The sequence below is a fragment of the Schistocerca piceifrons genome, chromosome 7 (assembly GCF_021461385.2).
Source record: "Schistocerca piceifrons isolate TAMUIC-IGC-003096 chromosome 7, iqSchPice1.1, whole genome shotgun sequence".
NCBI classification, from domain to species: Eukaryota; Metazoa; Arthropoda; class Insecta; order Orthoptera; family Acrididae; genus Schistocerca; species Schistocerca piceifrons.
In genome coordinates this window covers 305,821,566-305,848,946 of record NC_060144.1, presented here as the reverse complement: position 1 = coordinate 305,848,946, position 27,381 = coordinate 305,821,566, and the positions used below count along the sequence as shown (strand labels likewise).

Here is a 27,381-nt window from a genome sequence, read left to right as displayed (position 1 = left end):
AGGTCGGATTGTAGCCTATCGCGATTGCAGCTTATCGTATCGCGACATTGCTGCTCGCGTTGGTCGAGAACCAATTACTGTTAGCAGAATCCACTTTGAATGTTATTAATTGTTGATCTGGGTCCATTTAAATTTCTAGTTTTTATATATCGTGATTGTTACAGGTGTTCAGATCGTCAGATAAAACTTACTTCGAGGAAGAAACTGAAATGGCTCTGAGCACTATGGGACTCAACTGCTGAGGTGATCAGTCCCCTAGAACTTAGAGCTACTTAAGCCTAACTAATCTAAGGACATCACACACATCCATGCCCGAGGCAGGATTCGAACCTGCAACCGTAGCGGTCGCGCGGTTCCAGACTGTAGCGCCTAGAACCACTCGGCCACCCCGGCCGGCCCAGCCCTTCAAACGAAAATGTTTAAAAATAACAGCACAAAACTCGATTTTCTCCATTTTCAATTGACCAATTCAAACAGCTGTCAACAGTAAACTAGACGCTATACGTTGTTGAAATTCTTTATATGATCCTGGGAATAATCAAACTTACCAACCATGAAGGCACAACAAAAATGGAAATTTACGAGAGTTATCAGATCACCCTCGTAACGTCACGCAACATGCGAAGTCTTCTTCTCCCTCTCTTTCCTGCATTCTTTTTTCAGTGAGTCTTCGTCGCAGGCAGTGTCTTCGGAGTAGGCCAATTTGTCATAGCCAAGTTGTTTTCGTGTAAATTCGACTAGTTTTCTCTCCTGCCCTATTCTTAGAAGAATTTCTTAATGTTGTCATTCTGTCAGGCCATCCACAGTCTTTTTGACTGTCCGTGATTCGCTACTATACAGTACTACACCCCAGGTAAAGTATTTGGCGAATCTCTTTCTTAATTTAGTCAGAAATCTTGTAGCTATCTACAAACCTTTCACTTTTTCATAAGCTCTTTTAGCCATTTCCTTCACACACCTTCTATTTTCTGTCACCAAGGTTCCTAACTACCTGGAAGGTTGTACTTGTTCCAAATTCTTTCCTTCCAGTGATGTTTAGACGGAACATACGTGTTGGCTGCGATCACTTTGGCCCTTATCCCATATTTTCATGGGGTCGCCATGTTAATTATTGGATTTGGGAATGTTAGATGTAGAGGGGGGCCGATGTCCTCCTTTCGCCCCTCTGCCCCCATCCCCCCCGCCCCTCCCACACCTCTCGGAACAAAATTTGCATACACCCCAAATGTCTGCTTTTAGTGGTTACCCTATGTGAAATGCGTGAAGGTTTTCGAAATATTTGAGAATTATATAACTGAGGTGGGATGTAGGTACCAGCCAGGTTTCACCTAGTTCGATGTGGGAACTCCCTAAAAACCACACCCGGGCAGCCCGGCACAGGGATTCTCGTGTTTAGTCCGCTGGGCGGAACCGATTCGTGGCAGGCGCATCTCCATGAATCCCGTAAGCAGTGTGCTAGCGCATATTTCTATCTAGATGGATTATTCCAGTCACGTCTGCATTCAGTCCTCATTCCTTACTCTTTATTCCAGTTATACGATCCTCTAAATCATAAATTCTAGTCCATGCTCTGGATCAGCCAACACTGCTTGAACATCTGCATACTTAATTGTCTTTACCCTTCCTCCTACAAGAATTATCCCTCGTGCTTTTCCAAGTGCTTGATCTGTTAGATTCGCAGCGTAAATATTGAAAAACGTTAACAACATCCTGTTCCCAAAGCTCTTCCGATACCTGCCTCATCTGTTTCACTGCCAATCCTTACTACGACTCTCTGTCTTGTGTAGAGTTCCTTTATAAGTCTTCTGCCCTTCCAGTCTCGACCAACATCCATAAAGAACTTCAGGATGTTATCCTTATTTTATTAAGTTTTCAGTGAATGCTGATCCATCAGAAGCGAGTCTTTCTTCCTAATGTAACGACCGGAGCATTACCGGCCATCTTAGGAACAGTGCTGCTTTTCCGACGATTGATGACTTGTTTTATCGCTGTACGGGCATCACTGTTTTTCGCGAACAGTCTTTCCTATACATGTGCACGTCGGTAACGGATTCAGAAGTTTCAGCTTATCACTTGTTTCTGCGTATGACAATTCGTCTCAGAAGACCCAATAATGCTCTAGGCGTAACTTCAGGAATGAGACCCAGGCGAGCTGGAAAAGGAGAAAAATACTGTCCAACAGCTGTATAATATTACATACGATCACTGCAGAACGTTGATAACTGTAACGCATGACTGCACTCGTCTCACATTTGCGAGTTCTGACTTACCCTCACTAGGTCACTTGCGGCCGCACATGATTCATCATCGTTTATTATCGGACAGCATAAGAAACGTGGAAAATCAGTTTGTTTAAGGGAGGTCTTGCTGTCTGTTGGAGTATTAGGTGCTTGCAAAGTAATGGAAAGATATGTGCGTTTTGTAAGTAAGTGAGGTAACAAGGAATAGATTAAGTCTTAACTGTAATCGTGTAATCGTACAAGGCTAACACGGAATTACAAAATTAATTCTTGATCCTAGCTGTGGCCAGCCAAGCGCTGGTTTTAGAGAAAGTTGAATTGTTCTATGCAGTCTTTTTTGAAATCCTCAACGGAGCGGCTCCTGTTCTGTTGAAAATAACCTGCTGCTGGGCCTTATTCTAATTTTTTACAGTGAAAATACCGTTGTAAGTCATTTGAAACATCAGCTCCTGTTCTCGTTATTTTTACATCGTCCTTGTATAGTTTACGTTTCTGTATAGCATTGGGTGCCGCCATTTGTTCAACGTGTAGGTGAAACAATAACTGGCTCGAGAAATGTGTACCTGAAGATGGGTTCATGCCCGAAATTAATTACGGCGAAATAAATCATTCATTCGTTAAAATTGTGACTGATGGAAAGGCCCGAAATTAATTACGGCGAAATAAATCATTCATTCGTTAAAATTGTGACTGATGGAAAGGTTCTTTTTTACGGTGCTATAAATCAAAAATTGTAATGCTTTGCTTTTATTTCGTAATGTTGAAAGGGAGTCTTAGCGAGTGTTTTCTTTGGCTTTCCTCTTTACAACGGCAGAAACATGACATCAATGTCTGGTATTTAAAGCGAAGACAGTTGGAGAAGCGAGACTCGCAATAATCGAGACGTTATCACTGGGCAGCCAATAGGCTTGAAAACAACTCCGAATCTAGGTCGGGCTACGCGAAAGGGCATTTAACTGTTGACACACTTCGGAGAAAGATTAGCAGAAAAGAAAACCGCTGCCATCTTCAGACGTGGGTCGACCTCTTCCCCTCCCTCCTCCCCCCTCCCCCCCCCCCCCGCCTAACTAGGTCCCTTCCCCTACCCCCTCCCCTCCCTCGCCCCTACTGTCACGTTGTTATCCCGCATGCTAAGCGACACCAATTTGGTTCCGCGCTGGCGGTCAAAGACCCTTCGCGACCCAGTTACCCCACTTAGAGCGGTTAGGCACGCTCTGAGACACTCTAGAAGCCTTCCGTCTCCCGACACGCCTGCTGAACTTGGCACACGGTGTGTATATTAATGCGGGCCGAACTGTAACTTTTCCGTCCGTCAGCGGTGCTGGGAATTTCTCCAGTCTAAACGCTTCTTAATTATCCATAATTTACACCATCCGAATCCCCTTCGACTGTTTCTCGAGACATACCTGAATACTTTCTTTGTGCTCGTTGTAAGTTAACTTATGAATTCGTTACCAAGTCTTTGCTTTTCTGTGATTACTCACATTGATTAATTGCCTTCTGATAGCATAATGCTTAACTCGTTGTAGCGGGAGTTAATCAGTATTAAAAGAATATCCCATAACAATTTCATTGCAGCGCGGGCAACAGTGTAATCCTTAACCTTTTTACTTTATCATAATCAAACGACCCACTTCACGTCGTTCTGCACGGTTACTGCCAGATAAGACTCAACACGACTACGTGGTCTGATGTAAGTGTCTTATCACGTAATCGCTTAAGCACATTTCAACTATTTTAGAAACTTCCTTCTCGGCTTAAGGTGGCAGTTTTTAAAGGCACAGAAGTTGTTCTTTACACATCCTTTGTGAACGTTTGGATGCTTTTTCGTGGTCGATCGTGTGTAAGCCTATTATGATGCTTGAAACATTCACTGTGTCATTCAAACTGTCCCGTGAATGAATAATTAACCGCGACCTAAAGAATTTACAATCACATGTTACAAATAATAGTCTACAGGGCTGGAAATAGGCTACACGTTAATAAAATAACAGTCGTAGCTGAAGGCTGTTTTTATTACTATTGAAATTCTTGGAAGTCGCTGTGCAAGTTGGTACCTTGTTAGAGCGTCGGTTTCTTATTTAGAAACGATCGGGAATATAACAAAGAGAAGTCATTACTTCGAATGAAAGCCCTCAATTTGTAAAGAAGAAACAAAACATTAAAACTACTAAATTTCTTTCTCAGCTTTCCCATTACGCAAACCCTGCCCTATATGCAAACACAGATTTTCTTCTCTAAATTTGCTGATGCACTCTCCTCTGATTATAATTTTCATACGTCGCGTAAGCCAAATGTTGCGATGGTTTCTTTGAAAAGGACACCGATGATTTTCTTCCGCAATACGAGTGTGCGGTCCGACTAGTTGCAGGCGGAATGTTAAATCATATTCGCCTTCGGAGTCCCAAGCGAGCAACTACGCCCAGTCTGCGCAACGTTTCGACTAGTTTCCGAGTCTTGATCCTCAGGTGAAGGAGTGTCATCGAAATTTTGAATGTAGGCCACTCTACCAGAGAAATTTTCATCGGATATTAACCCATGCGTCTAATGTAATATTTTATTCTGGACGTGCATAATGGTTTTTAGTAATCCTGTGCATTCAAATGAATGCGTATATTAGTTCAGTCCATGAATGTAGGCTTTTACTGCGAGAACAGCAAAGAAGCAAAAATTATTGTGCGTCAGGAAAATTATGGTGTAAGAGATGAAGTACATTTTCGGATAGGACAAGGATGCAGACGTACATTCGCCTGAGGTCTATTCAGAGGAATATGAGTTGAGTTTTCCTTGATACTTGTTCATCTGTTTTTCATGAGCCTTCGCGGTCGTGCGTAATACGTTCTGTTCTGCATGTTAAGAACTTTCCTCACCGGCGTCACCTCATCAACTCGACGATGCCTCACCCGTGGTTCGTTGCTCAAAAGGCGGATGCGAATAGAGCCTCATTTGTTTTGATGTGCGTCGTTAGTATACTTTTTCTTCGCTTGCCATGAAGAGTGAGGACACAAACACACAAGAGAGAAAGTGGGGAGAGAGAGAGAGAGAGAGAAGCAAATAGCGGATGACGTCAGTGGAGAGAGGCGGTGACAAACGCGTCGTGGCGTGAGTCACTGGAGGGGTGTTACGTTACGTAAGCAGCCTCTGTTGTTAATGGAACGGCGTGATTTTCATCTGCCCGCACCTCGACCGCAGTGCTGGTAATTTACGGGCGTGTCCCGTGCCGGTCACGCCAGAAAAACTACGCCTGTTTCAACACTGAGCTGCGCGGCTCCAGTTTCGGCTGGAAAAGGGGCCGTCAGATGTTATCGACAGTTGAAGAACACCAAGACGGAAGGTACCCAGGGAATGGAGAACGCTGTGGGAGTACGTTGGTTCACCGACCACCACTTCCCAGAAGAAATTCTCCTTCTCTCTCAGTTTTTTGATTGAGCAGGTACTGTTATCCACGTTACGCTTACAGTGGTTCTATATCGCCGTTCATATCCACTCTTCTTACGCCAATCTTTTCATACCTATGTAATTATACTACACACATCATTAATACAGTATTTCTCCTATTGTAATCCTTCCATTGCCAACTAAGCAATCCTGGGTGCCTTAGCCTGACCTCTCTTGTTCCTTCTAGTGACTCGCGTTTTCTTATTTTACTTTTCAACAGCACCCTCAACATCCTCCAGTACTATTAGTACTCCGTTTCTACATGTTCTAATCTTCATCCGCTCCTATAATCCCCCTCCCCCCTATTCTGATTTTTCCGTTGCAAGAATGAAGAATTCCGGAATGCATTAGCCTGAGCAATTTTGTGCCAGTGATTTTATGTATACTTACATCCTCTCTCGTTCGTTCTAGCGACTCGTTGTTTCTTACTGTACAGTTCTGCAATAAGTTCTACCGCTTTCAGTAATATATTTCAAATGCATTTTGAGAAACGTCATACTGAGCCCGTGGATACCTCTCTCTGTCGATCGAGCTTTCTCTAAGGTTAACGGTATTTTCTGTATTTCTTTACCTACGCCATTGTTCAAATGGTTCAAATGGCTCTGAGCACTATGGGACTTAACAGCTGTGGTCATCAGCCCCCTAGAACTTGGAACTACTTAAACCTAACTAACCTAAGGACATCACACACATCCATGCCCGAGGCAGGATTTGAACCTGCGACCGTAGCAGTCGCGCGGTTCCGGACTGAGCGCCTTAACCGCGAGACCACCGCGGACGGCACACGCCATTGTTGATTTTATTTATTCCATTGCCCCTTTTTACCCACAGTTACTCCTTTACTACAGCTGTTAGTCACTAAACCTGTACGTAAAGTCTGCTGTGTTCTAACGTTAAGCGCAGGGCGTTATTTCATGTGTTTCTTCTCTGCAAGCAAGTTACCATAAATTTCATATCAAGGAGCATATATATTCCAAAAAATTTATTATACGTAAATCGTCACCCGTGAAAAGGTAGCAGTGAAAGTATTGACGGAATTTGCCGAGGCTGTGGAGTAAGGAAGGACGAGAATTGTAAAGGAATTGCATATTGGGACTATTTAACGTGGCAATGACGATTATGGGCCTGTCGCAGTAAAAATGTTGACAGCATTTTAGACGTGTAGTTCGTGAAATTCGTATGACGCGGCACATCGTAACATTCAGGAACAGCAGTATTTCGAATGCAAGGTCGTTCCCTACATTTGTTCTTCAGTGTGGATGTCACGCTTTAGTAATTGCTGTGGTACCGAGTGGTTATAATTAAGGCGCAGATACTCATGATGGTCCAGTGTGGGCTGTACTTATTGTATGGCGTGAAACTTTGTAGATATGCGATAATGCGGTGCCGATTCATGCTGTAAAAAAATTATTTCCAATTTTGGCCACCAGGTGCAAACGTGCCGCTGTACATTTGGTCGACGCCTCCAGTGCTCATAATTGAACAAATAGTCTAAACGGGAATTAATAGTAAGATCAACGTTATGCCTTTCTCACTCGTTTGGCCTTTACTGCCCACGTTCCATTACATATGGAAATATTTCTATACGTCTTTACTGCATTTACAGCGCCAGATGTGCACCTGGTGGCCAAAATTGGAACTAATTTTTTTTCATCGTAAATCGGTACCGCTTTAACACAGTTCGCTGCCATACGATAATTACAACCCACACTGGACCCGGTGAGTAACTGCACTTTTAGTTATAACCAACCAAAATACCTCCCTCTACTTGATCCTGTAGTCACCTATATCATAAGTATCCATGTGCAACTATCACGTCTTCGACGGCATTTTTTATCCTAAACAGAAAAACTGGCTGTGTGCCCCCTCTGCTGAACGACTTCGGTTGTGTTTTAGCTAGAGAAATGTCTAGCGATTAATCTTGCAGAAGGCATCGCGATAGAGAGACAGAGTGAAACCTTTACTGTAGCGATGTTCTTTTCTTGTTGCGGTTGACAGTTTCATCGCACGCGCAAGAGCCACAGAGATACAGTTCTTTCCAAGACAATTAAGCTTCTGCAGTCGTCGCCCGCTTGGTAACTAAGAGCGCGTCCCATTTACGTTGCACACACGACTGGCTGGCATGCTTTAACTTCAGTGCTGCACAGTCACCGCCTTACAGTTTTTGTGACCGCTCTGGGCCTGCTCAGGATTTATCGGTGCTGGTCTGTGTGCGTGCGACGGTCCCTCTTTATGCAGCCTGTCGCCGTAAATCATGTCGGTCGTCCAGACCACGAAGCGTGCCTCGTAATCTCCCCTCTACTTCGCGGTTCCCTCGGGGAAAGACTCATGTACTCAATTTGAGATTTCGCCAAAGCTTGCGAACTGGGTGTGTAGTGGGACATGAACGTATCCTTCAGCAGCGTTCTAGGATGATTAGAACTACCACAGTCACGCCCATTTTTCGGATGTATTTTTCTGTTACTCACTGATGTACTCAGCTACTGTGGCAGATGTAACAGTAATACGTCATGCTCTAAATAAATTACCCATATTTTCCTAAATTAAAAAAAGTGGTACAGTTTAATTGGAAGAGTTCATGTGCTCCAAATCTGTAAATCGTAAATAGACTAGCAGACCAATAGTATCACGCTATGCTGCCAACGATGCCATCGAACATCACCAGTTGATGTCAGGCAGTCGCACACGTCCTTGCCGGCCTTTGATGTCTGCTTTTGGAATATGAGTCATTACGGTTGCTTCAGGTAGCTTCTCAGTTGTCCTCAGGTGGCCGAGTGAATCCCGTTCCGCTTCTCCCACTAAGGAAATATGTTTACCAGTTCCGAGAAACGAATCCGGTTCCTCCATGTGGCAGACAGACACGTTTCTTGTCAACTACAGAGGCGAATCTTCCTGATCGTGTGGGACGCGAATTCCCAACTCGTGTATATGCAACATGTTTCGAAGGGAACTTTGTTATATTCCAGATATATCATGTTTTCAGAGTACAATTAAATCACATTTGAAAGCAACCTGGGAACAGCATTTTCTTTTACATACTGTATATACATACCATGTAGTTTCGTGAGTTTTATTGGATGTGTTGTCAGTTGATTGAAACAGAAACTGTGAAGCTGCCAGTAATTTTATATACACTGCAATTTCTATGTTCGTGTCACCACTTCCTTGTAGGTAGTTTGTCGGGTACAGTTTTTAGACGTGAAAGAACCGTGGTTGCCAGACAAGTTGCACCGTGTTGTACGAACGGCTGGGAGTTGTATAACCTCATGGCACATTGTTAATATCTCTCCTGCAGACAACTTACTTCCGTAGTGGCATGCCCGGATAACAGCGTGAGACGTTCCGCATCGATATCATGGTGAGTGACAAATTGGGGTCAGTGTTAAGTTGAAGCTTATTTTGTTCGTATTAAATACTTCACTAAAAAATCAACCATTGCCATTGTCTACTGCCTCTGTGATGTGGTGACGTTGACTACTGTGTCCCCTTCGGATTTCTGAGGTGGGAAAGGTCTGGAACGGGAGCCAAATGGAAACATGGACGAACAAAGGAACGACAAAACTGTTTCCTATGACGCTACAGTGACGAAGAATCGAAATGCCTGCACCATGCTGGAAGGCACGGAATGTATGTTACTAGTCATAATTAGCAGACTTTCGGTCTAGGGCAATCAGTGACTAACTTAGGGTAGTAGTATTGTTGTTAATATAACGCGTGTGAAGGCAATATTTTATTACGTTGTGTTACTCTAATGGGTTTCGAGCTGCAGAATGTTTTGGGCGGTAAATCTGCTTCATTGTACCAACTTGCTTTGGCTACGAAATATTACATCATCTGTGTCGATGAAACGCAGGATGCTTGCCAGTTACGCACGAATTGTTGCCCGCCATGAGCAGATACAACGATAAATAGATAAACATGTAGTAATTAGATAATAAAGAAATAACAAATAAGCTAATTCAAATTCGTACTGACAGTACAAAACGTAGTCGCAACAGCTTCGAAACAATAGATGTTAATTGACAGGCGTCAGTGAGCAGTGTAGTATTCGGGGTCAGTTTTTCGTTCGCTACAATGCACTTCCTCATTTGCAGTTACACTTTAAGCAATGTACATCTTTATGGCTGTAATGCATTAGCATTTGAACATTGTAAAACAACCATAAACATGCTACTTTACTTACAGTATCATTGCAAATGAGGAAGTGTTCCACTGACGCAGATCATTTCGTGGCTAACCGATGGTAAGTGAAGCATTTGTACTAGTAATCCCCCTTGCCTTTAGCATACAATTACAGCTCCGAAAAAAAATCAACAAAGTGAAATATTGTGCCTGAAGACGGAGTTTTACTAAAAAAAATTTCTGAAGCCTTGTTGCTGTTGTTGTCGGATGTAGTACGCAACTTACGAACGGGTCAGACAGAGGATCAAGAGGAGTAGGGCCCCCGTAAAGAGAACAGGGCGGCCAAGTTAGGAGTCTGTGCTTCGAGTGGATGCCATTCCTCCCACCAACCAGCTCGTACAAAATTTGGTTGTAAGAGAGTGGCGTCTCAAAGTTGAACGCACAGTTTCAAGGTGAGCCGGTGAGGCGCGTCGGCGCTGCAGGCCGCCGCAGCATTTTTTTCTCTCTTCCTCGTGTCGCCTCTCCCTCCTCCTCATCCTCATCCTTTTTGTGTCCGCCGGGCACAGAGCGGGCAGTCAGCCACTGTGCGCCCCGGCCGGCCGTCCGGCCGCTGCTGCTTCTCTTCTTTTCTGCTCCTTCGCCTCTCTCTCTCTCTCTCTTTCTGTCTGTCTCCTCCTCCTCCTCCTACGACGTCCACCGGACTCGCCCGCGGCGCAAGCCGTCCCGAAACGCAGATTAGAGCGAGTGGGCGGCGCGGCCAGCTACCAGCTCGCCCGCCGGCCATTGTGCGTCGGGACCCGGCGCTGCGCTCGGGGGCCATTTAAATGTAACGAGCTGCGCGGCCCACCGCCCTAGATGGACGGCGATAATTATTGCAGCGGCTACTGCTGTACTCCGGGCATATCCTCTCCCCACCCCTCTCCTGCTCCTACACCTCCTTTTTTCCTTTCTCTTTCTTTCTCTCATCCAGCCGTCGTATCCTTTTTCTTTTAAAGAACGGCAGTTGTATATTAGAGCAACTGGAGCAGTAAATAAACCAGAAAGAAGATGACACAGGGAGAGGGAAAAAACAGATAGCAGCTCCTCCGCGAGGCAGTGGCCAGTGGCCGGCAGCAATGGGTCGTTATTTTCTAGGCGCGCGTGACCATCAGCTTCTTGTTTTTACTGCGTCCCCCTTTCCGCTGCCACGGATTTCGCCCCGCGTGCGTGTTGCTCTCGTTTCCTCCCCGTTTTCCTTTTGGTTTCGAATTAAATGCGAGCTCCAAATGAGAGACACTGTGAGTTTTTCTTGCCGTCACACCGAACAGCCGTAATTTTAATGAACAATATGTGTTTGATGTTGGAGACATCTGCAGAAGTGACAGTCATGTGTTTCGTTCTCATTGGTTTCCCGAAATTGGCCATTTGTATCAGCGGCCATACGTTATCCGCTGCTGGATGAAAATTCTGCTACTGCGTGTCTTCTGATAGCATCGACCCATCTCCTCCAACGGTGTCCGACTTATTTGTTGAAGTCCCGCCAAGGAACGTACTTCGTCCATCTACCATACATTCGCCTGGCCTTAAACTGTGTATTTGTTACGCATTATGGTAAATACCGAGAACATTGGGAGAGAAAAAGAGAAAAGAACGGTGTCTTCCCAAGGGAAATGTTCGATGCTGAATAGGTACCGATACTTTGCCGCACTTCTCTTCAGCAAGTACCAGGTGGCTATAATCAAAAAGTACAATACTCACAGAAGTCCAATATGAGTTGTAAGTATCGCATTGCAGCGAAATTTGGTAGATGTTGTAATGCGTTAATATGGAACCGATTTACGTAGGAAAAATTAAGTTTCATTTTTGGCCACCAGCTGCAAATCTGGCGCTGTGAATGCAAAAAAAAAAGACGTATAGAAATGTTTCCACATGTAACGGACTGGGAACGAGAAAAAGTCACAAGTGATAAAGGTATAATGTTGATTTTATTATTAACAGATACTCGCACAATTCGTTCAGTATGAGCAACGGAGACGTCGACAGCGCCAAACTTGTACCTGGTGGCCAAAATCTGAACTTTACTTTTTTTTTCTAGGCTAAATCGGTTCCGCATTGACGCATTGACCATGCCTTTCGGTAGTTAAAGCCCCGTTGGACCAGGACCTTAAAAGTCAAATGCCAACTAATTTAAACCAGGCTATAGCTCAGGGATACTGCAAACGAAACGTCGTGAGGTGCAGAGTAAACGATACAAACTCTGCGTGTGTTCCCGTAGCAACTCTGCAGGCACTAACGTCATCATCTGTTCATGTAGCGTGTGAGAACCTTCCTGTATAACAATCCACCTCCCCCCTCCGCCACCTCGCGTGGTTTGCAGTTTTGTTTAAAAGTTTGTTGTAAGTCGCTAAGTGCTCTCATTAACAACGACTGAACGACTGAATGATTATAGCATGGATAATTTGCGCCGAGTTTTAAGCAAAGGACAGTTTTCCACGCATTGCAATGTTTTATGTCCTAACTCCTGACTGGCGTACAATGATATATAATTCTGCAGCTACATTCAATGGTATGTGTGGATACTGTCTCCAGAATCTATTGCGAATAGGTTGTAGTAAACAATTGATGAATCAGAACGGCATGCCCGCTGCATAAGTTTCTTTGCATGAACAGCGAAAATTTATTAAGCGACATTTTTTTCCCCTTCCGTCATTTAGTGGGGAGTGTGAGCGAGAGAAAGCTTCATAAATGTTTGAAATTGCTAAGTGCTCTCATTCTTAACTGCTGGATTAATACAGTCTGGCCGGCCGGGGTGGCCGAGCGGTTCTAGGCGCTACAGTCTGGAACCGCACGACCGCTACGGTCGCAGGTTCGAATCCTGCCTCGGGCATGGATGTGTGTGATGTCCTCAGTTTGGTTAGGTTTAAGTCGTTCTGAGTTCTAGAGGACTGATGACCTCAGATGTTGAGTCCCATAGTGCTCAGAGCCATTTGAACCAATACATTCTGGGTACATTGCGCGCCCTGACTTACCCTGTCTCAAGACATATACACAATTTCTAACTTTATTAAGTGTTGTGTTAAACGCGGAATATAACATTATATTTCTTAATGAGCAGATTGTGACAGAAATGTAATATACTTTTATTATACCGGTATTTATAGGAAATAATGAAAATCCATAGCTGTTAGAACGCACCCGGTATGTGGGACTTGGCCCCGCGATGTTCGTTTAGTAACAGATACGGGAGTGTAAGTAGTCTCTCTCTTGCCGTAGCCGCATTTGACCTTGTCGGCTCATGGTCGGATGAGGACTGCAGAGGCCGCGGGCTACAAAACAAGGGGTAGAGGCGCCAGTGTAGTGAGCGTTGCACGTGCCAGCTGCGCGAGTGACGCAGTGCAGCAGGGTGCTGTGGCGGGCGTGTCGCGCTGTGTCGTGGCGTTGATGCGGGCGCGGTCGTTGGCTCGGCCAGAGCGTTGACCCGCGTCCCCAAACAGCAGCGCGGAAGCTTCACTCCCCGCGGACTCCGCCGACAGGCGGCTGCGCTGGCTGCTGGCTGCCAAATTTTTTCCCTCTGCCGGTGTCAGCACGCCGGCGCGGCTTCTTGTCGCAATAAAGCGCAGCGAGGCGTGAATATCACCCCGGAAATACCCCGCGTCTTCTGCGGTGAAACACTAAACGGAAGTTTTGCTGACGTATGCTGTTTTGCATCCGCGTGACAGTTACGCAGAAATGTTTACTTAGATATATGTCAGATGAATTAAGACTGCCGTGCATAAGACGGTCGTGGATCGAATTTCAGCAGAATCGCCGCTCTAGATAGTGTGTCTAAAAAAAGGGGCGCATATTCATAAAGGACAACTTCTCAAAACTACACGATCCAGTGACGTTCCAAAAGCCCGATTAACCTCCTTTTGCAGTGCGGACGTCCAGAAAGAGATCACTGACGTTCTCGAAGGTACTGACAGATATATGGAGCCATGCCGATTCCACTGCCTTCGCCAACTGCGATAGGTTCCTCGGTTGAGGATCCATGGCGCGAACAGGTCCCGTGGGTTCTCGATTGGGTTTAAATCCGGAGTGTTTGACGCCCTGGGGAGTACGGTAAACTTATACTGGTACTCTTCGAACCACTGACGTACACAGCGAGCTAGGGACGCGTTGCGTTGTCCTGCTGGTAGATGCCAACATGCCAGTGAAAAAGCAAACTGCATGTATCGATGTGCAAGGTCCCCAAGGATAGATACATATTTGTGTTGATGCATTGTACCGTCCAGAATGACGAGATCACTCACGGTATGCCACGAAAACATTATCCAGACCGTAATGTCCCCTCCTCCAGCCTAGAACCATTCGACGATTGTTGCAGGGCCGTACAGGTCAAGGACCTTCTGCTCGATGGAGAACGAAACGTGATTCATCTGAAAAGAATACTGAGTGAGTGGACGTCCGGGTGCGGCATTGGCCAGCAAATTCCAGCCCTCGTCGCCGATGAATAGCAGTCAGCATGGCAACGCGAAACTCGTTCCCCCGGTCTGTGGAGGCCATTCACAGCATCGCTCGCCGAACGGTGATTGAGGACACACTGTTGGTAGCCCCTTGATTATCTATATAGGCAGTCAGCTGCTCAAGCTCAACAGTTTCACATCTGTTCGTCCGTAAACATCTCCCATTTTGTCATGCATGGTATACTTTAACCGCCGTTAGACGTTTCGGAAATGGTTCGTTCCTAGGTTGGAAAGGCAATGATTGTGTCCTTTTGGACGTCAGATAAATCGCATCATTTCCTCAGTGCAACGACGACTCCACTGTTTTCGGCCCCCCTCCCCACGACACGCTTTATATATCCTGCACTGCTAGTGCTACCGTTCATGAGCCGTTCTTGCACGCTGACATCGAATATAAGCGGTGATCACATTAATGTAAATGGACAATTTAGAAGAAAAGTTCCTACAATCAGACAGGACGTTGAAAAATATTTCTTATTTTAAGAGGTGGCAGTGTACACATTAGCTCTGCTGTTTCACAGTAACAAAGTAATGGGTTCTCGCGTGTTTACTGCATTCTGTAAGTCGTACGTAATAGCAAGGAACTTGCAGTAGAAGATATTTCACGGCAGCTACGATGAACAAGTGTACTGTAGCTGAGTGTTCATTTTAGAGGCCATGTTCACTTGTTTTGTTTCATACAGCCGTCTTTGGAAATATTAAATACTTTTATTGGATCATTTTGTTGTCCTTCTCTCTGTCTCTTGGTTTGTTAAGACCCCTTTTTCTCAGGAAGGGGAAGAAATACTTTATTGAAATTTATGTCGCATAGTAAAGTCTACAATTCCCTGGCGGTGTGAAAAATTTAAGCTTGTAAGTCAGTGCATTTATTTAACATATTTTGATAATCGCAAAATCACTTCTGAAAACCTACAGGTGTAATACCTATACACATAATTTAGTTGATACGAAATCGTCAGCGGGCGAGTTCTACAGGCACTTGTCCGGTTTTTTTATTTTATTTATTTGTTAATATTCTGTAAGTCCGGAAACCAGCAACATTTGAGATTTGGCCCATTTTATTTGTGAAGAAAAAAGTGTAGTATTCGGTGACGCAGTTCAGTGCGATTGGTCTCACATTTGGTCCCGAAGTACGATTGGCAGCTGTTAGTGCAATCTCAGTGTTTGAGAAGACGCCGGATGGTTTGACTTAACACGCACGTTCTAACAGAATGAGCAAGGTATACACTGGAAGAGCTGTGCAAATGGGCCAGCTATGCTTTTTTTTTTTTTTTTCGGCGGTCATCCCGACTTCTACGAACTTAATCCGAACACTGTAGCACATGCGGGTGGGGATGTCCGCTTTCACGCCGAATGCGAACCAGGGCGCGAACACACTGTGTTTTATTTTCAATGGTGAAAGCTGGCTCCAAGCCTTGGTGTGAACCAGATTTGCTTAGCCAACAGCTCACGATAGCGTTTGCGCATAATTTCCAACACATCACCGTGGTTGCATGTAGGGTCTTGCGTACCAACCACTTTAGTCCGCGGAAGTGTAATAAGAAGTACTGACGAAAGACCTTTTTTTCATTTTCGTCGTCTATCTTTTATCAGTGACATGTCTTACACTCTACCTCTGTCTAAGCTAGGGAGCTTCGATTTCAGGGCCCTCAAAAATAAATGTCGGTGAGTACCTCCCGTCGGGTAGATCGTTAGCCGGGTGCAAGTCTTTCGATTTGATACCACTTCAGCGACTTGCGCGTCGATGGGGATGAAATGATGATGATTAGGACAACAAAACACCCAGTCCCTGAGCGGAGAAAATCTCCGATCCAGTCGGGAATCGAACCCGGACCCTTAGGATTGACATTCTGTCGCGCTGACCACTCACCTACCGGGGTCAGACAGGGCTCCTAATTGGGCCTAAGAAAGAGAAGAGGCTCCCACACTTTTGCTGTCTCACACAGTCCTGAAACGTGCAGCTGAAGGGGAATAACAGTCGACAGCTCTGAGCGGCTATCGATCTTGTGTCTTCCGGCAACACGGGAGAAAGATAAAGATAAAACTTCTGAAAAAACGTTGTTGCAAGTTAAGACTTCATTAGGGTCTATAGCGGGTCTGGATGCGAATGCAAAACCTTACATTTTAAGTACAGCGCTCATACTGAATTATCCGGGCATGACTAACGACATTCCATCGCAGCCTCACTCCTTCCAGGGCCTCTCTAAAACTTTCGAAACGCCACGAATTCTCTCCTCTTTACCATGTTGGATTAGTACTCATAGCTTTTCCAAATCAGGGCAGTTCTCCAGTTTTCCTCAGGAGTTCGATCTAGGCCATGCCAGTGCTCTCTCGCTGAGGAAAACGTTGTTGACATCCCAGAATTCGAACCGGGAATTCTGCTTTGGCCTCAGATAGGCTTGGATAGTCACAGGTCCGGACAAGAGTGTCTTATTTGTACTACGGTAAAAACCAAACAACTGTTCGTGGCAGGAACTTTCAGTAGAGCACACTCTCCGCTACAGAGTAAAAGATTTGTCCTGTACACAGAATGGATTACCAGAGATGCGCAACCAGCTATTTAGTGACGCTCCAGGTATAGGAGTTCGTACACAGTGGACACTACATCTTTGCATAACGATAAAAGAAGTAACTCCTATCGCATAGTACGTTGTCCGTTACCGCTGGTCGATTGCCGGGAACCGAGGCGACGCCTTGTCTACGGGAGGGGCAGGAACTGTTTGCGGAGAAAGTGTCCCAGACAATAATAGCTGAATATTTATACGGCGAGGAGGGCGCCTGCAAATCAGAACATTAGAATAGAAAAGAGGAGGGCAAGGATTGGACGTCACTCAGCTCGGCCATTTGCACACAAAGGGCAGCGGCGGGTGTGAACGGATTGGCCCCAAATTAAACGGTGCTCCAGTCGTGTTCCCCACTGTTATTATCGGGCGCGAGCGGAGGACATAATGAGCTAACGAGCCGGCGGAAACAAGAAACGCTTTCAAGCCTTTCCTGACTCTAGCGACATGCAGACGCCAAAGGCGTTCTGCCAGTCTCTGATGAATTCCACGGCCGCGTTGGAGTTAAAATAATTAGGATTTGTGTGTTTGGCACGTAGATAATTCGGCGAAAGGCCTGTTTAAGGAACTGCCCAGCAAACGATTGTTTGTTAAGACCTGAACAGCCATCCAATTCACTCTCATTTGAATGTACGTTGGTGGGGCAGAGAGTGTCGAGCTTGCAGCTAGCTACAACTTAAAACTCTGCAGTGGATCGTCACCTTACACGTATTGACTCAACCGCTAACAACATTACTTAAGGAAGAAGTACGTCCGGTTTCGTGTCTCGACCGGCAGTTTTAAAGTGTCGCAACAAGTCCTCTACACGTTGCTACCTGTGGAATATTCGCATTTTGGCGTGTGGAAAATCCAACGACTGCTCGAGAGTATGAAAAAAAGTAAACAACTAACGATAAAATTCCCCGCAAGAGATTTCATAATGTGCATTATAGCTATTTGTTGAAGGGTGCCACTGTGCTTAACAGACACCAGATGCCTTTGGGAATGAGTAGGAATGACACCGTTTGACTTCCCTAAATATGATGCTAATTCCCATGTTAGGATGCAAGGCATTTTGGTCTATAGTCATCCTGCTGTGATTGTAATCACCTTTTTCCGCATTTCTGCCTTTGCGACTTAAATTTGGGTCTTAAAACTCGCCTTCCGTTAAAAAATCGTCGTGCTGTATTCAAACATATTTCGACAACTGCTTGTCATCGTCGGTGGGTCTCGTTTGATCCTTGAAGCTGCATCAGCTTTAAAGAGGGGATTGTATTGGTTGATGTGCTTGTATGCTTTTTGTTTTGACAGATGTTTTTTTCGTCGTACTAGATAAACGTCTTTGGTATGTTTCTTCGCGAATTGTTATTACATGCCATGGTTTTCACACATTTTTTTCACTTAACTTTCTACTGGTATAGCGAATTTTCGTGTTCAAAAACGAGCTGTGAATGTGGCGACATAGATTTCATAAGACCTGTAGCGTCAAGTGATGTTGCGATTCTTCTTTCCTCAACGAATATGGAGCATAAATTATTTTAACTGCAGTCCTAGCAGCAGGGGACGCATCAGTAGAACACCATCTCTCAGTCCTTGCGACTCCTCCGGGGTAGTAAAAGTTAGAAACTCTCCGTGAAATAGATGGATAGTTCAGTTCTTGGAACGTTTGAGGATGGCGCCAGAAATAAGAACGGTTCAGGCTCGTTTGAGTCACCAATCTGATGAATGATGAGGTAGGCTCGGAGGTCGTTTAGCGGCAGACTGCCTCATTTTGCTAGGAAGTGACGAAGGCTGCTGTCACAACGCGCATGCGCAGAATGAGATGGAAAAAGGAGAACGTATGTACTTTGCGTTGAACCAGGTGCTGACAAATGTCAACGCTACACCTCGGCGGCGACACGCCCCGCCGCCGTGAATCAGTTGCCTGGAAATGTAGCCAGGCCGGAAGAGATAGCGCGTGCTGAAGACAGCACAGCCGTGGCTTTGTCCCCAGGCCCACCGATGCGTCACCGACCGGACGGTGATTTCCGCGTGAGTGGCTACCGGTTAACACTGCGCCGACTCCGCCTGAGTCAGCGGGTATCACCATGTGACCTCGCCTGTTGGCTGCGGGCACTTCTGATGAAAGTCCCGAATTAGCTTCGAAACATGTCAGTGAAGAGTTTGGTATTAAGAAGATGAAGGAAGCCTTAAATTAGCTGGCTGACTCAATGTCTGGTGCACATGAATCCACCCGTTTCATGTTCCAGTGGCAACATGTGAAACTGATTTGAATAATTCTTCATAATTGAAATTTCCGCCACAGTTGTACAAAATTTTGATTACTGAAATCTTACACAACCTGATTTCGGGGTCTTAGCCCAATCTCCTTTAAGTTAAAAGGCAGCACATCTGCCGTGCATGGCTCATCAGAGATAGTATGGAAATTGGACATGTACACTTCGTACTGATTTTGGGTACACTTGAAGATGGGTCCCAGACTCCGAAACCGGGTCGTGTAAGACGTCAGACAACACATATTTTGCACAGTTGTAGCGCAAGTTTCAATAATGAACAATTTACATAACAGTTGTGGATGTCCCATTAACAGAAATTTATGATTTGGATAAATTGAGTTCCTCAGCTTAGTGTCACCAGCTATAAAGGTCAGGGGTTCGATCATCAATGAACAGTAGGATTTTTTTGGCTATCGCTCCTTTCACGACAATGATTTATTAATACGAAAAATCCAGAGTTTCACTATTGTTCAGAATCCACGTTAAACTATAGGTCCCACATAACTATCTGGGTCGGAAGAAGGAAGTGTATACCATCACCAAAAGGACCTTGCCTTGTAAAGCTTTGTGGAGATCAAACCAAGCTTTTGGTTGAAGACGGCTTTGCCAAATTTTTTTAGCCGTATATATTACAAGACGCTCGAAGTATGGATAAGTTCACAGTTCTCACCACGTTGCTTTAGTTGAAATGGAAGCTAATTTCTCAAAGTAATTCTTTATTCGTGTAATATTTAAGTAGCGTGTAATTAAGCACTGTTAAATTGTTACCTACATACACTGAAGAGTCCTTCTTTTGAAAGTACAGCCGGTATAGTCGCACAATGACGGAGCTTTCGAGCGGCACGTTTTTCTCCCGCCAAAATACAAGCAAATACAAGGATTTTCGTGATTGCTGACCGAAGCTTACCGTGAAACCTTCCGGTTAAACAGAGCATGCTCCCCGCCCCCTACATTCGCGAGGTCACTACACTTCGTATCGCTTGGCATAGTAACCCGTAGCAATATGATTGACGTTGCTGTGATAGCGGCGTCTCAGTGATGTACTCAACAAGTAGCAGTTTTTTCCTCTGTTCTCGTAGATGGTTCATAAGGAATAACTTGTGTCATATAAACATTAGGAGCACCGCCACCCTCCTCTTCCTTGGTTAATTTTCTCATTCTGTTCGCAACTTGCGAATTTGCTATCGTAGATTTCATAAGATACTAGACTCCTATCTGTGCTTTATACTCATTATTCCCAGAATTCAGAATGCCTTGTACTACCTCAGATACGCATAGTCCAAGGCATTTCCTCAAAAGAAGGACCCTGGGTAGGTCTCTCTGACGCAGACGATTCCAGAATTAATATGTTTTTCATTTTTAATTACTGCTAATACTAAAAGTTGTGTAATATTTGTGATGATAAAATCTGTTCCTGATAAGATTTGAAATACTTATATCTTTTGTCAATAATTCCATAGTATTTCACGGCATCACAACAATTATTAATGTCACAACTCCCGCAACAACAAAAGATTAAAATAACGTAAGATTGTATTTGAAAACTGGATGCAGAAAATCGAAATGGTTCAAATGGCTCTAAGCACTATGGGACAACATCTGAGGTCATCAGTCTCCTAGACTTAGAAATACGTAAACCTAACTAACCTAAGGACATCACACACATCCATGCCCGAGACAGGATTCGAACCTGCGACCGTAGCAGCAGCGCGGTTCCGGACTGAGCGCCTAGAACCGCTCGGTCACAGTGGCCGACCAGAAAATCGAAAATGTGCTCTTAACCACTGCGCTACACAGCGGCTTACCGCTACAATGCGCGAGCAGATTGATAAAATCTCTCGAGACTTCTCGGTAACACCTAAGCTAAAATAGGTGTCATTTTATTTTGAGTCTACAAAGTTTCGCCTGTGTCAGAGAGCGGCCTGTGGAGGGTCAACAAATGCCATGTGGATATCATTGTGTTTCTGTGTCCTTAATTACATTACTAATTTCTTAACCATGTAGATATACTTTCTGACTGGGCATGGAGTAATATCGCTGAACGCAGTGAAAGGCAATAGAAGCTCATCGAACTATCAGGCACGATATGCATGAAACATCGTAGCAGAGTATTAGCGAGTGTGCAAAATCGCGGTGTTTCGGTACGGATACGTACCGTGGCAGGGTGGAGACGTACTAGGACACGAACAGGGAGAGTCCAGAACTGCTCCCCGCGTTGGGTTTTGCGCATCTAGCACAAGTGTTATCGGGTGACAACGGTGCGACCTCGCGCGTGCAGATATCTCCATCCGGCCACAGTCGTACAGATGTGTGCTTTGCCCGTTGCGGCCATCTGGCGGTCGGAATATGGGTCACGCGCGACCCCACGGCTCGCTCTGCCACCGACCGGAAAGCTAATCTGGTCGTGGCATCCCACCACAGTCGAGCGCTGTACTTTTCCACGTCGGTTAGCTTTGTCTGCGCTGTCCGCAGTATTGATCTGTTGAAGAAGCAGGTTCTGACTTTCTGATTCGGTCGTTCCCGAACCAGGGTCCCCTACCTCAACTCGACACATTTGCGCATCTCCATCCATCCATGAAATTTTGCAACATCGTCACGGAATTATCCTGTAAATGAAATCACCGAATCGCCCTGTAGATGACACGAATATCGCGCTAGACTAATATGAGACCACCCAATCCAATGAACACGTAAAATTCTGACATAAAAAATTGTGTTGTTTGCCACGGGAAACAAACCGACGCTTTCCGTCGACTCTGCGCATCGCATGATATATGTGATGAGCTGTATTTGTTAGGACTGACACCAGCTACACACTCCAAAAACTAAATTGCAACTCATAGGAGAGACATCCCATGTGCTGGGTGAGTGGCATAAACATAAAACATGATTTATTTAGAGAAGGAGTCAGGAGTTTTTCAGCAACTGATAGTGTGTAGTGGGGCACGTATTTCTGTAAGTCCTACCTCTTTTATCAACTGAGACATTGAAGGAAGAGAGAGAGAGAGAGAGAGTGAGTGTATGTGTGTGTTCAACTATGTATAAACTTTGTAACTGCATTCGAAGCTGCTAAATAGGCGACTACTGTGATATAAGCTTATTACTGTTATTATGTTATGTGACTCGTCCTGTGTACACAGATAAACATTAAGGAAGATACTTCGACATATTGGAAGCATGGGAGTTGTTATTTCGTACCCAATAAAATGTCATCTTTGGTACTGAGAGTATGCACAAACACTTTTCATTTTTGGTTATCACTTGTGAAGCTTTTACGTGTTGAGCTCTTGAACTCACATTGTTTCTGAATGAATGCGTATTTGAAGTCCCCTTCTCCAGAATATGAGTCCAATGCCATAGCCACAGTGCCATCTCTCTTGGCCAGGGGATGTAAGTTTCTCTGTGCCTTTGCTTTAAGTGTAGCAGATGTAGAGGAGTTTCTCACAAAGCCATAGGAAATTCCTTCCTTCCTCCCTTCCTTCATTCTTACTCATCTGATGTTTCACCTGTAGTTACCAGTAGATATTGATGACTTCAACAAGAAACAAAAAAAAAAAAAAAAAAAAAAAAAGATGTAGCTAGTTTATAACCATCAGGATACTTATTCACAAACTTACAGCATGTTACAAAATTGTCATAATGATGCAGAAGAGATACTATTCTTTTTATATTTCTTTAATTATGGATGAAAATGGGGGTTTTCAGTTTGTTTGTTGGCTGCAGTGCTGTATTCCAGTTTTGACAGAGATAGGATACTTACTTCTAAAATGTCAGTGCTAAATACATTATTATGAAAGTAATGATGCAGACAACCATTTTCTCAATTAAACAGAGCTAGAATTGTAGTGAACTAAAGTTTTGCAATTGTTTATATTTGCAGTCCCTGCTGCAAACTTTGCTACTTCGCTCATTTCATCACTTTCTCCAACTATCGCTTATATTGCATATTGTTTCTGTGTTGTCTAAATACTTACTTAGAACATTTTTCCTCTTCCTGAACATACATATGATAATTAATGTCCCAGTAAGGCCTTTTATCTCTTTTGCTGTGGTTTTGGTATTTTCTGGCAAAAATGTGGAAGCAGACAGATAAGCACTAATGCCTGTAATAGGCACAATGTGCTAGCATCTTAAAGGTGTTAGTCTGCTTATCATTCAGCTAGACTGGTACACATTTTTGTTACTGAAATGCTAAAACTGATGCAGAGTGGAATTTTTGCTACCTTGTCTGTGAGTGAGAACAAAGTGATAATCTGAAATGATTTATCATGTAATTTATGTAACTTAAGTGTTTCCGCTATGTTTTCATGTCATCTTACACTTTCTCGTGTACTTTGCGAATGTTCCTGGCAGTTCTCTAGTTCATCTGACTTCAACACACTTTTACATGTGTCATTTCTCTTGTTTCAGATTTCATGAAGAGCAGAAAGAGGACAAGTGGCCCCACTGGCAGCAAACCAAACAAGATAGCTCAGGAGGGGCCATCTGTAAAACAAGCAAAGAAGACACACAGTTAAGAACATCACTATTCCAGTAACAATACTTTCTACGATCTCGTAAAGTTTATTACAATTAAAATGTACAATTATTTGCTGGTAACTTAGTTTATCATTTGAGCTACATGTGAGTATATTTGTGCAGTTGTTACTGCAGATGTATAGCATTGTAAATTATTTTTATTTTGTTTTAAATTTTTATTATTAGATGTTTTTGAATAAAGCAAGGGATGGTGCTGGATTAGAGTGCAAAACCACTCTTTGGCTGGTCTTATCATATTGAGAAGGAAGATGTGGTAAACTGACAATGCGTGTAACACCTTTCATCTAAGAAAGCAATAATGTGTGCTCTTGCACTGTCACTCTTCCTCTTCCCCTATTTTATCTTTGTAGATAGAACAGATGCAGTGTAAATACAAGTGGTTACAGCTTAGATGTTTCTGAAACCTTCTGTAACAATGAACAGTTGAATACTTCCTTAACATTTCAGCTCTTACACTTTCTTTAGACAGAATCCCACTTATATATTGGTGTCTTAAGTTTGCACTGCTGTGATGCTTCTGAAACAGTTGTTTCAGAAACTTCATTGGTATTGTCAAAACTTATGCATCAGTTGCAAACAACCATTTTCACATTATTATGATTTCAATGGTTCAGTTTCTTGTTGCTAAAGAGAACTCTACTATGGTGCTTTTGGAATACTAATTCCAGAAACTTCATAGTAATGTTATTTTAGTTTTAGATTCCGAGAAAATTGGTGTATTAACATTTGAAATATTACAACTTCTTTGTCATTTCTTCATCTGGAAGACACTTTTAATTTTCTGTAACAGAACAGCTATCATTCATGGAACTGATTTCTGTTCTCTGACAGAAAATGTGGGTAGGGTGCAGAAAAAAATAACAAAGTGGGCATTAGCCATACAATTTTTATTAAAGTGGACTTCTGTCACACAACATGAAACTGAATCATTTATATCATGGATAACTTTGAAAATACACATTGCAATGACTGTCCATACACCAATATTAAAACCACTTGGATATTATCTAGAATGTTTTGCACTAAGTCCATTCTCACACTTCCTTTTTTAAACCCAAGCAAGATTTCTGCGATGGGTTCAATACTGCAGTCATGTTTCACATCAATAGATGATTATAGCTGGGCAAGTTAAAGGCAAGTCTTGATCTCTTATAATCCTAGTTGCCATTGTTGAATATGCAGTAAATCTACCAAAGATAAAGCCCTGTTTGATTGACATCCCACCTATTACACCATGTCATATCTAGCACCACTCCCAGTTCTTTGATCTCCACATATTTTTACCCATAAGTATGTTTTTATGAATTTACAAACAGGTTTCTTTTGTGTGTTTATGCACTTTTGAAAATAGAAAAAGCTTATTAAGAGACCAAGTAATGGGCCATTATAGGAGAAATGTGTACTAGGACCATTCATCTAGAGTGAAGAAAGTTGATATCTCAGGGGTAATTACCTTTTTAATATGAACAAAATTCAATTATTCATATTTTTTTGATGTCTTTATTTGTGCTTATGGTATGTTGTGATATGTTATTCTGTAATGTGTAGGTTTTTCCAGAAGTGCACTCTGTGAGGTTTAGCTATAGATGATGTAATATCCTACACGCAGTAGTAAAAAAGAACTAAAACAAAAAATTATGTGCAGTATTTTGTGGGATTAGAAACTGTGCCTTTGTTTCAGACAAAAATTTCAATCAGTAACTTCAACCAAACAGGCACACTGTTGCTCATTTTTTGTGAATGTATTCTCATAATTTGTTTTATTTATAAAGATGCATTCTATGAAGTAATTTATTAGACACTCATCAAAATTATTTTGGTGCATTTTAACGAATTTCCTTCTCAAGTCAGGTTATAATAAAGAATTTTTAAAGTTAATATATGAATGTTGTATGATTTGTGTGCTCTGTGTGTCTGAAAAGTATTAGGTAAATTAGGTTTGCATTGTTTCATTGTAGGTAACTATAACAGATTTATGAATATTTTGTGTACAAAATTATCTATATTACTTCTGAGCTAGAAAACTGCCTGTTCTGAATTTGAGTAGCAATTGTAAAATATGTGTATTTGGCCCTCTTGTGACCATGAACAACTCTTTTGCATGATTGTGTATCACAAAGACAAGCATTGACACAGAAGAAGCTGATTTCTAATGTTGTTAATATTTTTGATACTATTACAGATTTCATAATGGATATTGTTAATATTATGTAAGAATGTGTTGGTTATGGCTGTCAAGGTTCCTCTTTAAAATTATTATTTTTGACAATATTCAGTTTTAGTATACAAACTCATCACACAGTACTCAAATATTATTCATCAGAACTCTGAATTTATTCTCAACTTGCATAGTGGTGACAGGCGACCAACACATTCCGTATGATGTAAGTTACTACTCACAGTTATCATTAAACACTTTGTGGTTATTGAATTTGCAGTTGCTCTGTACAGACTTTGGACTGTTATGTAATTGGAGGTTGGTTGTATGACAGCTTATAATTCAAACAGGTTTTTGACAATATGCAATTTATGTAGATATCTCTGTGGGTAGAATAAGGGTCTGGACACAAGTGACATGTTGTGTATGATTTTATTACAGGAATGCTTTGTCTCTTCACATTATTTAAAAAAGTAATGTAATGTATGTTTTGTGTATAGTGTCCAAAGAAATTTTGAGTACAAAATGATTTCAGTTACACAGATGTTAAAAATTTTCTTCAGACATTGTGGTAGTAGTATCAGAAGGTTTACTGTAGCAGTGGTATAACTGTGGCACTTCTGTTAATCAGCCCCACCATGCTGTAACAGTAGGCAGCTCTTATTCATCAATATTTGTTCATCATTACAGCTTGTACACATGTTTTTCATAGTAGGTAATTCATATTTGCAATATAATTGGTAGCATCATTCATGTGCAAAGATTCTATGTTCTGCATAGCCATATGATCTCTAAAAGAGAACTGCTTCAGTGTCCTTCAGTTTTGTTTTACCCTTATGAAAATACTAGGTGTTTTTTTGTTTGTTTTTGTTAACAGGTAGTGGTGTACCAGTAAACATGATCCATTATACATTTCCATAAATCTATTTTAACACCTGTGATTTAAAAATATGATCTCAAACTCTTACTTGTATGTCACCCTATAATGAAAGTGTCATGTGGCACATATTAAAATTGTAAAAAGTAATGATAATTGTAAATGATTGTTGTAGAGTTGTGCAGACTAAGAAAAATATATATTGAGAGTCGAGCAAATAAATGGCTTCCCTTGTTGGCATTAAAACATTACTTTGTATTATTACTGTACCTCTGGTTTATTCCCCGTTGATCATAAATCATCTTGCATAAAAGTTCCAAAAATACTGCTGGATATCTGTTTGTCCCTCAAAATATAGTTTTAATTGGAGACAGCATATTCTTACTTCTACAGAAGAAAACATTTAACCACGAAAACGGTTGGTATTCATCTGTAAACTCCCAGGTGTTTACCAGTTACACTGTGTATGAAGAGGTACGGATCTGTTGTTTATAATAAGGAAACACAAATCACAAATGGTATGTAAACTGTAAAATTATCAAACAATCCAATCAGAATATATTTACATTATATGGGAGCAATGCAGACTTCAGTAAAACAATATGTTAATAATGACAGAATTCCAGAGGAGAAAAATCAGCTGGCACAGGGACTGAACAGACTGAAGAGTTTTAAAGAGATGGTGTGAAACTGCAGAATTTTACAAG

The 27,381-nt window shown here is 42.8% G+C and overlaps 1 protein-coding gene across 1 annotated transcript in view; it reads left to right on the top strand.

The window, feature by feature from the left end:
• The window catches only part of LOC124804866 (cyclin-dependent kinase inhibitor 1-like), a 49,932-nt gene extending 23,007 nt beyond the window's left edge, over positions 1 to 26,925 (top strand). Inside the window, exon 2 of the mRNA XM_047265230.1 lies at positions 23,511 to 26,925. Within this exon, the coding sequence (XP_047121186.1) occupies positions 23,511 to 23,617 (107 nt within the window). The 3' untranslated portion in view covers positions 23,618 to 26,925. The remainder of the gene's footprint in view (positions 1 to 23,510) is intronic.
• Positions 26,926 to 27,381: the final 456 nt, after the last annotated feature.